A 13,319-nucleotide genomic window follows, 5' to 3' on the forward strand; every position below is an offset into this window, starting at 1 on the left:
GGATGAGCGAGGCTCCTCACAACAAGTCCAGGAGGAAGTCAGAGTAGTTCCCTGTATTGCTGTCTGGGTTGAGAAGGGATTTAGACATACAAAGCAAAAGAGAGGGTAAAGCAACTCAGGAGAAGGCAGAACCCGCAGCGAAGAGCCAGTTACATTGACTAGCTGCAGATCAGCAACCAGCAGCTTACTATCTCCTGTAGCCTTGCGCTCAAGTGCAGGTGGGTGGTAGTGTGCAACAGCGGGCCTTCACTGCTTCTGTTAAAATCCCAAGCAGTACTTGAATAGCCTTGGCAATACATTGCACAAAATAAATGTGTTAGCAAGCACAACACTGGACCTCTCCAGTGCCTGGATACCCTCACAGGTGATAAGTAGCGCTCTAGAAATGGACTGACTGATTGATTTATAAGGCTCATTTTACATTTTTATTTTAAAAAGTGATCCAAATGAGGTTCCCACCATAACTGTGGGTCCAATGGTATAAAACGTATAAAAGTTCGACCAGCACATGGAAATGTTCACGAACGCCTCAGTTGGGGTAGCTGGGTTTGGATTTCATTTCAAAAGAGAAGGGAAGGGACGAGAAGAGAAGAGAAGAGGTAAAGAATGAAGATGAGGTAGAAGGTAGGGTGAGGAGTTCACCAACAAAACATCCATAAGTGTCACCGGATCAGCAACAGCAGAAGTGTTCCGAGGAAGTAGGGCCGGGTACACGGAGGATGAAACGATGCTGCCATGTTCGACTCATGTGGACAGTCTGTGTATGGCTCAATGCACATGGCGTACGCAATGACATGGGCAACGTAATTCTGTTCGCGGACGCCGTGGAAGAGCTGCGCCATCGGACCCTTGGCCATGATCGCCACATCCTCGCCACCGTGGGTCTCGGTGCTCAGGCTCACTGCCGACTGCTGCATGTAGTCATTGCTCTCTGGTGATAAAAAGAAAAGAAAAAAGGTAAGACCACGTACCTACACCCTCTCCCCCAATGAAAAGTACGTACAGTCACATTTCAGACCGAGGGCCTGATTTTGAGTGCGGAGACCAGGCCGTACTCCATCAGGGAAATGAGCTTTACGCCATCGGAAGTCCATCATCCTGATGGAATACCCATCTCCCACATTTAGAGATGTCCGACTGCCCTTCAGACATCTTTCACCAATAGCAGGAACCACTTTCATGCCAGTTTCTGTCAATGAGTTAAAAGTGTGACTGGCTGTACCCTCAGAATGTCAGCATTTAGAGCTTTCTCACAGCTGGGCATTATTCCAACCATCAGCCCCTTCCAGGGAAAAAGAAGAGCAGCAGATCCCCAGGCAATGCCACCATGGTGGACCTGTAGACATTCATTTTTTATCCAAAGACAACAAACGCACCCCCAAAGCAGGGGTCTGTCTTTGGAAAAAAACATACTAATACGCTCTACACGCTGGACTCTTTTGACGTCAGTCGACCATTCCGGTCTGGAACGCCATGCTTTCTGTGGCAAGATGGGACAAGATAAAAACCAGGGGCATGCATGGGATTAACACCAATATATAGAATGTCTTTCCAACTGCACTCTGACCAGCCTTGGGTCAGCTGAAAGGGATTTCCTGATGACTCCACCATTGGGACAACCGTGATAAGCCGGCTTTACTGAGAAATGGACAGCCGGAGAGCTGTCAATTTATAGCAGTTATCTTATCACCATCTCTATTTCAATGTATCAATCTATCTCCATATCTCTATATTAGTCCCTTAGTCTTCCATCACTATCATTTTTATAAATTTAGAGCATTTATTTTGGTCATGCTGTCCTCCATTTTAAACCTGTGTTCAACCTTGAAAAGAGGAAGTGACAGGGGAAGAGTCTGCAGGTCCATCCCAGTGGAAAAGAGAATAATGAGATAAACCAAGATGTTTTATGTTCTTTAAATTCCCAAGAAGAAAATGCATCATTTTACTTTGAAACATATGTGAATTGGATGTGAAGTTGTGTTTAGGTTGGAACAGCACACAAGATTTTGCTTGCACCATGAAATGCATGAGGCACAAACATCTGTGTAAGATCTTGGAAAGAAGAGACAGTGCTGCTGTTGTCAATGTCAAGAATGACCTGAAGAAAGAAGTTCAAGAAAGAGGAGGGAAAGGATTGGTGATGTATGTCAACTATATACAGAAAGAATTAGGTATCAGCACCATTTAGAAATGTGCTTGGGACCAAGGACAATAGAGAGCTTTACTTAAGCACCAGATTACACATTTTATTTTAGCCACAGGGAAAGTAAGTGACTTGCCCAAATTACCCAATATTGAGCTGAGCAGATGCTCACACCTGACTCTCCAGTGCAAAGGTCAACAGCTCTTGCCATGTCAATTTCACAGCACATATAATGGCACCTAACCCCCTGGTCTAGTCTGCTCTTAAATGCCATGTTGGCTGGCATTCTCATGCGGTAGCCCTTTTGATAGTAGCTCTTTGGAAACAGAACCGACTCACACCTATGCTCTGAGAAGGGCGACAACTGCCCGTGCCTGCGTGCATTGCAAGCCACACCAGCTGCACTATCTGAGGGCCGGATTTAGATTTCAGCGGACGGATTACTCAAGTTACAAAGTGACGGATCTCCCATCCACCGAAATACAAATTCCATACTATCCAATAGGATTTATATTTCAGCGGACGAGATATAAATCAGGTCCGAAGCGTTGGTCAACTTAAAGACCATACTAGGCATATAATGTTAAGACCTTGGTTCTCTCTACAGCACCAGCATTGCAAAGCTCAGCTGTAAACTCAAACAGGGAAAAAGAGATAAACGATCTCTTCTGCTACTTTTGTAGCGTTAGGGAATCTATCCCTGTCGAGATCTGGCACATCCCTTCTCTACTTCCCGAAGGAGCTGAAAGCCAGTCTCAACAGTTATCGCTTCTTGAAGAGACGCCCCACATTTGGCTAGTGCATCGCCCCTTGTCAAACCTCACCCCTTCATTGCCCAATTTATAGTGAAAATCTCACCAAGGCAGGTTTCCCCTGAATCCTCCTCTTTTCTGGATTGTGTGTCAATTCCCTATCGTCAACCACTCCAATATTTGTAGCCAGGGTCACACTATATAAGTTCGAATGCACATGCTTGGACACAAATAGAACACAACAGATAGAAGCCCTCGTACCCGTGTCTGTGGTGGTAATGTTCGCGCGGGTCCCGTTGCGCACAGCAAAGCCTGGCCCGTTGCCATACAGTATGCTGGTATAGGGCATCTTGTCTTTTGCTTTGCCGGGTGCCAGTCCTGCAGAGAAGACAAAGACAACAGAGAATATGGGGTAAAATTACAGTGGGGTGATCTCAGATACTAAGGTCTGAAGCTTAGATTTCTTTAAAACTCTGCCTTCATAAAGTCAGCTGCCAGGGGCGGTCTACAGGTTCATGTGAAGGTAATGGATTTAGAGCTCCGATGGAAAAATGTACTAAACCAAAGAAGTCCAGTGGCCTTTTCTAATCTCCTGTAATTTTCTTGATGTCTGAACATTCTTTGTATGGCAATGGACATCTCCTCTCACTGACTGACTGCTTTACTTGGGAATGGTGCTGGAAGTAGCGGCTGGCATCTACAGAGAATGGTGAGGCGGGCAAACGTGTGGTGGATAATTGCAGGCACTATTGTGCCGCAAGTAAAATAGTAAAAATCCACTAACCTTACACACACAACACCCCTCCTCCTTACTACAAGTCCCCCTTACTACAAGTCCTCCTCACTGCAGTCCAGTGTTCAGCACGTGCCCCAGCTAACCTCCTTACCCAATGCTGGCGCTGCTCTCATGCTGTTAACCAGCATGAGAGAAGAGCCAGGATTGGAGGGAGTGGCCTCTCTCAGCGCTCCTGAGTTCACTGGAGGCCTGTGCTTGGTCTAACCCAGTGTGTTAGAGAGGGTTCAAAGTGTGCATGTCTGGCTGGCCGTTGCAAGACAGCCGAACAAAGAACATGCACACTTTAAACTGAAGTGTAGAGGCAGCCCACCCTCCTCAGGGTCGGATTGGTCAGGCAGGCAATGGTCGATGGGCCGGTATCGAAGTTCCAGCTGCGGGCTGCTTTTTTGGCAGCCTAGGGAACTGATTTGGGCTATGTCTGGTGTGCTCAGATATTGCCCTTTCTAGAGGCAGGTGGGCGTCCATTACCTCCCAATTATCAAAGGGCAGAGGTGTCACTGCCTTTCTATCCCTGGGTCGGCCCATTAATATGTGCATACTGAGGGGGGGCAGGGGGCCTGGGCACAAGTGGCCTCACTTGTTTTCAGGTGTTTATAAAACTTCGCTGAAGCATTCTTTTGAGGAAAGGCAATATGCAAATGGAGGCTACTTTTATGCAGCCGTTCCCGTGTCAATTTCTAATCCCAATCCAACCCTGACTCTCCTCCCTGCTGCTGCCACTCAGCAGGCCCTCCTCATCCCGACACTCTGTTTGGGACGGAAGGATAAAAAATCAAATGGTGATAAATTAACCTTATTATTATTTTAATTTTCATCTCTGGGGCTTTGGGGGGCATTTTATTCGGTGGGACGATGCTCCTCCACTCTAACGGTGGAGACGCCCCTGGGTGCTGGACAATTCAGGGTAAGCCTTGTACCTACCCGAACAAGAAGCTAGCTTATCCACCTCATGGTGAGAGGCAAGCAGGTTTTCTTTCTGTGGAAGTGACCACTGCCAGTTTGTTAGGGGATGAAGCCAAGTGAAGAAAAAAAAGTTGCATGTGGTCGCTGTCGTGAATTCCTCAAGCTTGTGATCAATGCCAATCCTAGTGACCATCAACACTAAAGTATATTTGACTTGAAAAACAACTTCATTAATTCTTAATACCATACACGACTCACACCAAGTTTGAACAAGTATCTACAAGTTGGGGAATCTTTTTTCTCCTCTTGTCGAATAGTATGTGAAAGACCCATGCACCCACACCACGTGGAGCCCATACTCTGCGTATACCACCGACCTCTTCTACTTTGAAAGACCCATGCACCCACACCAAGCCCCACACAGCCCATACTCTGTGTCTACCACTGACCTCTTAAACTTTGAAAGACCCATGCACCCACACCAAGCCCCACACCACACGGTGCCCATACTCTGTGCCTACCACTGACCTCTTCTACTTTGAAAGACCCATGCACCCACACCAAGCCCCACACCACGCACTGCCCATACTCTGCGTTTACCACCAACCTCTTCTACTTTTAAAGACCCATGCACCCACACCAAGCTCCACACCACAGGGTGCCCATACTCTGGGTCTACCCCTGACCTCTTAAACTTTGAAAGACCCATGCACCCACTCAAAGCACCACACCACACAGTGCTCATACTCTGCGTCTACCTTTGACCGCGTCTACTTTGAAAGACCCAGGAAGTTCAGACGAGTGCATCTTCTCACTTGTCCGTATACAAGTGGGTGAGGTCCATAGATCATGCCAGCATTGTATTGAGGCATTTTGGAATGGCTTTCCCATAATCTTTAAATTCTAAATCAGCAAAAGGAATGGATCCATATGATCTATATTTTGTAGCATCTTTGAAAGATAGCTATTGTGGTACTTCTGCAAACATGAAGGTTTTAAGTTACCCGGCGTGCATATTTAAACAGTTATTGCTAGTACTGGAACTACCACTACTGTTTCACCGCCCTGGGATTATCATTACTGAAGGTTCCAGGTAACTCTGGGGGATTGGGAACCTATCTGGGATTACACATTTTTGGGGACTAATATGGCAGAATCAGTGCTTCCAAACTCTGACGATCTTAGTGAGGCTTAGACCAACATATAAAGTTTGGAATCCCACTTTTGACCAATTCAGCATAACTTTCATTTCAGCACATGCAAGTGTCCTTTTAAAGCTGTATTAGTCAATATGACAAAAAGACCTTAACACAAGTGTCACATACTTCACCAACCCCTGCCTTCATTGCTTCCACTTTGTTGCTTAACCATCATGAATGCAGGCTGCCTACAGCCATACCACCCTGTAAGCACCTGGTCTTGTCTGATCTCAGAAGTTAAGCAGGTTCGGGCCTGGTTAGTACTTGGATGGCGGTACAGAAGGCAGGCTCATCTCCAACAAGGGAACCGCTTCACTTACCCAAGATACTGTTGCCACGCCGGGGGTTCCCGCCAAAGCTGAAGACATGTGAGTGGTCGGCGGTCACTACGGTCAGCGTCTCAGACTCACTGGTCAACTCGTTGGCTCTCTGGATGGCTCTGTCCAACATGACGGTCTCCATCAGCGCCATTTTGGCTCTACTGCCATGGTGTCCATGGTCAATTCTGCCTCGTGATTAAAAAAAGATGGAAGCTCATTAAACAAAAGAAGCGCTGTGCATTAAAGGAGCATTGGACTGACCTTTTCACATATTTCACTGATTCGAAATGTCAAGATGAGCTCAAACTAATTCAAAATCACCCACGTTCCCAAAAATGTTCAAGGATTAGAAATTAATAAATTATTGAGAATACATAAACTGCGCCTTAAACCTATAAATAAGGTTGGTTTCTTTACCATGAAAAGTAACCTTTCAAATTGGTTCCTATTTTTTTTGGCTTTAATTTCATCCAGTGTATGTTGTTCTCTGATAGACTTTTTCATGATGATTTCATTTGCTATACTTGTCTTACTGCAACAAAATGCTGCTCAATCTCTTCCTGGCCAGTTTCACAAGAAGTTAGGAGTGTCCTGGGAATCCCATTTTTGTCAAAAACTGCCCAAATGGGTTTACAGGAGGTGCAGTGCTCCAGTGCGGTAATTCCACATTTTCTTCTGGGGACATGTCCTCCAGGCCATGTCTGTAAGACTTTCCTCTCTGAAAAATGCTTGAGTTTCAGTTTCACAGGTGGGAATCTGTGCTGAAACTTTGATTTCTTCCCTTAACACCTCAGAACCTGCCCCTCCCTCATGGACTTCAGAGGGAACCTCAAAACATGGCTCTTCCAGACAAAACAGGTATGACCTCCTCTTCACATCTCAGGCCTGCCCTACTCAGCACCTGGATATTCTCACGGGTGATAGCCACGCTCTACAAATTCACATACCATAACATAGAACATAACATAACAGCATGGGATTCTCTATTTCACAAGGGTCTCTAAGGGGTAATATTGCGGTCTCCCATTAATACTAACATTGCCAGCATCAACACTCCTTCCCTTCTTCTACCACTGTCAGAGACCGAGCCCTCCCTGAGAGCACGCACTCATGCCTGTCCCAACCCCATATCGGATCGCCCACTTGGCACTGGCGGGAAGTCAATGACCTTGTAAAAAGGGCAGGTAATATGCTATTGGCACATCAGTTAATATTACTGATTACCTAATATACCTTTAACTGGTGATATGCAGTTTCTGAGATTGCAGTGACTGAAATAATAAACCTTAGAAAGGCGCCATTCTTTATCTGTGTAATAGGGTAATTAATATCCGAGATATGCAGGGCGGGATCAGAGGGGTATGACGTGCCCATACTTTTTTACTTTAAGGAAAAAAGTTCCCCTACTTCTTGTGAAAAGATAACCTTCCCAAGGTGGCTAAAGTTTCATTTCTATCAGTGTTCTTGCTTCCATGTACTTGCATTGAAAATCTATTTAAATTAAGCTCCAAAATATATGCATTTTAGCACCAAATCTTCCAACTTATCGGGGGGTGAAACTCTGGTCTGTTGAAATAGCAATTTTTTTTGCTTACTTTAAAGGCTATCTGGCTATTTTAGCTTTAAATGCATGTTAAACTTTGATGCACTCTCCCGAGTGTTGTGTTTTTCTTTTATGCTTAAAAGAAGAAAAGGATGGGTGGGCATGAAGCCCCATATGCAAAAAATGGAAGTCTGAGACACATTATGTATATCTGAAATTAATGCTAAAGCAATTAAAAATAACACCTCAAGAATCTATCACCTGAGATTGATCACTCATGATTAATACCAAGGCGATAAATACTCCTAAAGAGACCCATGTACAATGGAAGGATGGGAGTATGGTGAATCTGCAGAGTAACAAAGTCCTGGTGCTGTTGTAATTTATAGACAAAGACTACGCAAACCGTAAGAGACCAGTCCTAGCACGGTCACTGGGTCAATACTTATCTTCAACAAAGAGGAAAAATCCTTTGGGATTCTTGCTGAGTATTCGAATAGCCTTGTCCGTCATATCAACAATGGAAGGATCCATCGATGCATTTCGATTTAATTCATACAGCATGTCCTTGGGCTCAAAAAGACCTAGGGGATTAGAGAAGACGATGAAGGAACAGTAAGACCATAGTCCATAGTTTCCAGCTGAGGGACAAGGTGGTACTTCCATTTAAAGCTTGCTCTGGTCTGTATCACAGCCTCACCACCAGCCTTCAAACCTCCTCTTCCAATTAGAAAGAGCAAACCCATCATTTGGCACCAATTCATGCATCTATTTGTACACCTGAATGTAGCATAAGTGATCATGTTGCATCATCTACAAGAGTGGATCTCAATTTTGTGGTGGAATTTTTCCCTCTTAAGGAATTTATTTAAATTTACACCGCGGTGGCAGAATGTTACATGTAAGTAAAACTAGTTAGTAAAGCAGATTCACAAAACATTTGCAGGTAGTTTCTCACCATGAAACCAGTTGGAAATTTACTACAGTCAGGGGCAAGAGTAAATCAGTGTGAAAGGTGTGGTAACAGCCCTAAAATTAGAATGGGGGTTGTCTAGGGGTTAAATAATTTCCGCCTATAGAAACATGAAAAAGATCAACAGTGTAAGTGCAAGCATGAGTTACATTTACGCATGCGGCATTACCCTATAGGTAAATCTTGATGTACATGGTTACTCATGGGAAGTGGAAACTGACAAATTTTGCTCCAAAAGCCACTGGACCAAACTTCCGACTCCATGTTATTTTGTTCCAAGGTGCATGGTTCTGGAAGGAAATTTCAAAATAAATACTTTACCCATAAGATAGTTAATGGTGTCTGCATCCACGGCGTCAAAGTCTGTTTTGTTCCACACATACTGAGCATCCTAGGATTAAACAAGGAGGGTTAGCAACTAGTGTACACTTACATCACACCACATTTTATTTGAGAACATATCTACAAATAACTAGAGGGGAGGTACTATGGAGTTTTAACCTCTCCCATGCTCATGACGAGCTCAGCTCGTCATGAGCCACGGTGGCCGTGTGCTCATGACGAGCTGAGCTCGTCATAACGGCCGCAACGCTGAGCGTTCCACAGAAACGGGTGTGGTCGTGACAAGGGGTTAAGAGGCCAGATCATTTGGAGTCAGTCACTTTTGGCATCAAAGTGGTGTAGCTAGTGCTTGCTAAACACTGATGTGCATGAAAAGTATTTAGTTTAAAATTCCGAAATGTATAAATTGAAATACAATTTTTGCTTTATGATAAATTGTGTTTCTGTCTTTCAAGCTTTAATTAAACAGAGTGAGCTGAAAAAAAATGTAGAAAAACAAAACAAACATGGTAACACATATAGCACGACCCACGGTATATAAAATGCTATTCACAAATTTACGAGTGCTGCCCCGCCTATTTCTATCTTTTATATGTGGAGGTCTCTGCCTTGCTTGTGGAGGTTTCCGCACACGTACATATATGTTTTAGTAGTAAATGTAGGAGGGACCAAGAGAAATGGCTGAAAAATGGAAACTACTTATTAGTAGTAGGGAGATGGAGGGAAGAAAGAGGGACTCCTAGAGGAGTATAGAGGGGTTTAGTGTGTGTCATACAAATACAATGTCCCACCCATAAAAACGTATGAAGTAACCACAGCCAAAAAAGACCCAAAACGGTTGTACTCCACAACAGCTTTGGTGTAAGTCCAACACTACACAGCAACTCACAGGTACTGCAATATTCTCCCATGAAAATAATAGAGACAGGGAGTTAAAATAACACCCACTCGGAAATAATGTTAAATAAAACTAATTAATGTTAATCCATATATATATATATATATTATATATATATATATATATATATATACACACATATATATACATATATATATATACACACACATATATATACATACACACACATATATATATATATACACACACATATATACATATATATATATACACACACATATATACACACACATATATATATATATACATATATATACATATATATATATATATTCGGTACGTTGTCATCTTCAACAGCCAGTAACACGGTAAAAAGACGAGGCAAACCCAGTATCTGGTGTGTGATATTTATTTTTCAACCCAACACCACTCTGCCATTATATATATATATATAATTTTTTGTCGTGCCGCCAGGACGCGTTTCGGCCCCTAGAGGCCTTGATTTCATGTTGTGCTACCATTTCCTCCCTCAAATTTAAAGTGCCAAGTTCTATTAGGTATGGAGAACAGACTACCGGTCTGTTTTCCCCTGCCCTTATACAAACTTTCAGCATATTTCTACATTTGATTATGGTAACCATATATAATTTGTGTTATAAGTTATGCTTACATTATAATTATTTTTGCTAAATACATGAAAATTCTTTAAAAATATATAATAATTATGAAATCTTTTTTCTCTCAAACTTAGGGACATCTCCACTTTGGTGGCGGATACCTTCGCCTACGTGATGTAACACTTCTAAGTCCTCTTCCAGCAGGGTCCATCCAATGTTTTTAGTGGTGGAGCCATGCAACTGCATCTAGTAATTTATCTGCACTCTTAAATTGTGAATAGCTAAAAAGTCTAAAGTTATTGTTTAGGTGGAGAAGTAAGTTTATGAGTGAGTAAATCTACAAGTGCAATTTACTGTAAGAATACGACTATTTAAAGTGTCTCTCAGTTATTGTTGAGGTTAATATATATTTTTGACCCCATCTCCAGCCTTGACCAATATATTATGAGCTAATAAGGCATCAACCTGCAAGTTAAACTTGGCTGTTCGGTATTAGACATTGTCTCAGATGCAGGGCGTGGCCAGGCTTTATAATCCGCAGGAGCAATTATACTGTGAATCTTTTACAATTTCCTCGTGTAGAGTTTCTTCACTTGTACTCTGCTTTCTGATTATTCAGAAAGACTGTAGATATATTTGGAGCCGGTGACTGAGTGGATTAGTGACAGGGCGAGTAAGTGCATTAGCAGAAGCAGGTAAATGCACTAGTTAAAGATGGATGCCCCATTTACAATGCAAGTCAGCAGTACTGATATAAACACATTAGTGAGAGAGGTAAGCAAAAGCAAAACGGACAAGTGTAGTAGCCAATAGGAGGAGGCCTTTATCAATGAACATATCTGCTGTTGATCCTGACTTGTAATGGCTACTCTACCTGCCTGCCCTTCAACCACATGTCTATCAGGTTGCTCTCGTCCTTTCGAGTTCCATTCTGCTTTGGCTCAGTTGGATATTCGGGATCGGGGGTGCCTTTTGGGGTCATGTATTTCCGTCCTCCACCTAGGACAACCTGGAAGAATTAAAAAGGGCATTTAATTTAATATAGTGACATTTTTACTAGGATATTCAATACATTACAAATCTGATTCAATATTATAATACAGAGAAAGCCAGGATGTGCATAGTAAAAGTGGGCATTTATTGAACAAGCATTATATAAATAAATGCTTACCAACTTGAAGGTTTCCACATTGCAAGAGTAAAAGACATGAAGAGATTGGGGCTCAGAATTTGGCGGCTCTGCAGAACTGGCAACTGGTACTTGAGGTATTTATCGTCTTCAGGTTAGCATTCCAATTTGGAAACATAGATCCAACAGTAGTTCCAGGTCCCGTTGGGCAAGTGATAGCATAAAGATGCTGGGAGCCTTTTCCTCAGTGCTTGGGAACATTGTGTTTGGGTGATTGTGGCTTCCACCACCTGCTTTAGTTTGCGTACCTGCCTTCTCACATTTATACTTTTCACCCTTTCAGTTCCCCTTGCGTATTCCTTCACTTGGCTCTTTAAGTTCCCTCCATTCTCCAGTAGTGTGTTGGTTGTGTTTGTCACCTGTCTCCCAGATGTTCCATAGGTGCACACTGCTTCCTAGGGGTGTCTTCCCTCTGCTCCCTGGGGATTGTCATAGCTCCATCTAAGCGAATGCTGGCAAGCGAACTGTGACGGAATGATTTACTGGTATCACATTGTGTTAGCCTATTATACTGAACCTGTCCTATCTTTCTCAGAGTCCCCCGATTAGCAGAAGACCTATTGAGACGGTCCAGTGAGAATCAAAAGTTGGTATCAGATGGAAACAGACGCTGAAACCATGCATCTTCCCTACCTACCCTTGTTTACTTCACTCAACCCCTGAGGGTCTGCATTTGTGATCCTGTACTTCCGGGGTCAAATTCTGTCAGAACCGCGGGGTTTGTGTTGAATTTTTCTGCCACCCCATTAAACACTGGTGCCAGCCTTGACATTACAATGCTGCATTTCCTGGCACAACTTAGTGTATTCTGACTGTTCGGTCCTGCAACGTGATGTCTAGATGTTCATAGTATATAATAGCTTTAATCCTAAATTTGAAAATAAAAAAGACGATGCACCCTTCACCATGTGAGTCATCTCCCATGGCAAGGCTGCATGTTGTTGTTTTGATTGCCCCATACTTCCAGAGTTTTCCTGGCAGTGATGAACAGGACAACTGACCTCTAATTCCACCCATTTAAATCAGGTGTGCTGAACTATAGGACCACCTCAGACGGCCCTTACTCCGCAGGCCATCACACAGGTTTAATCATGGCAGAGATGAAGTAGTCTCCGCCATGATCCGCATTTAAATTAAGTGGTTGGACCACAGTCTTAGGGGCCAATTTTGATCTCGTTAGGTAAGCCCTCCGGATGCCTCGGTTCTGGAAGGCTTTCTGTACAAATTGCGCTCCAGAAAACTGACTGAATGAGTGCGATGCATCTGTATACTGACAGAATCTGTTCGCTCGGTCTCCCATTGAATTCAAAGGGATCTTGTGTACCGTACACGAAAATAAGCTTGCATTGCAAAATGGGGTGGGTGGGGAAAAGCATGCACCCTGTGGCTGGCACCCCTTTGTGCCCTCAACACTGTGCATTGAAAGGGGGGACCCATGGGTACCCCTACAGGACCGATTAGGTGGGCCCAGAGTGAAGGCGGGCCTGCCACGGACCCCAAAGTCCGATTCCCACAGCCGTTTCGTCCCAGCAAAACCGAATCGGTACGGCTGTCAGACTCGTGCATCGTACTTGCTCGTTTGGTTCCCAGTCCCCTTGAGCTGCACAATTAGTCTCCGAAAGACTCAGACTGACTGTTACGGGTTCGGAACAGATTCGGTCGACGCAGACGGCTTATTCGCAT

General features: G+C 43.7%; 1 protein-coding gene across 1 annotated transcript in view; it reads right to left on the reverse strand.

Annotated features, from left to right (window-relative positions):
• Positions 1 to 388: 388 nt before the first annotated feature.
• LOC147684157 (alkaline phosphatase-like) overlaps positions 389 to 13,319 on the reverse strand; it is a 77,819-nt gene continuing 64,888 nt past the window's right edge. The window contains exons 6-11 of the mRNA XM_086944550.1: positions 11,322 to 11,456; positions 8,951 to 9,020; positions 8,106 to 8,240; positions 6,114 to 6,305; positions 3,157 to 3,273; positions 389 to 931 (exon numbers count right to left, since the gene is read on the reverse strand). Of these exons, the coding sequence (XP_086800676.1) occupies positions 663 to 931; positions 3,157 to 3,273; positions 6,114 to 6,305; positions 8,106 to 8,240; positions 8,951 to 9,020; positions 11,322 to 11,456 (918 nt within the window). The 3' untranslated portion in view covers positions 389 to 662. The remainder of the gene's footprint in view (positions 932 to 3,156; positions 3,274 to 6,113; positions 6,306 to 8,105; positions 8,241 to 8,950; positions 9,021 to 11,321; positions 11,457 to 13,319) is intronic.

The sequence above is a fragment of the Lissotriton vulgaris genome, chromosome 11 (genome assembly GCF_964263255.1).
Source record: "Lissotriton vulgaris chromosome 11, aLisVul1.2, whole genome shotgun sequence".
Lineage (NCBI taxonomy): Eukaryota > Metazoa > Chordata > Amphibia > Caudata > Salamandridae > Lissotriton > Lissotriton vulgaris.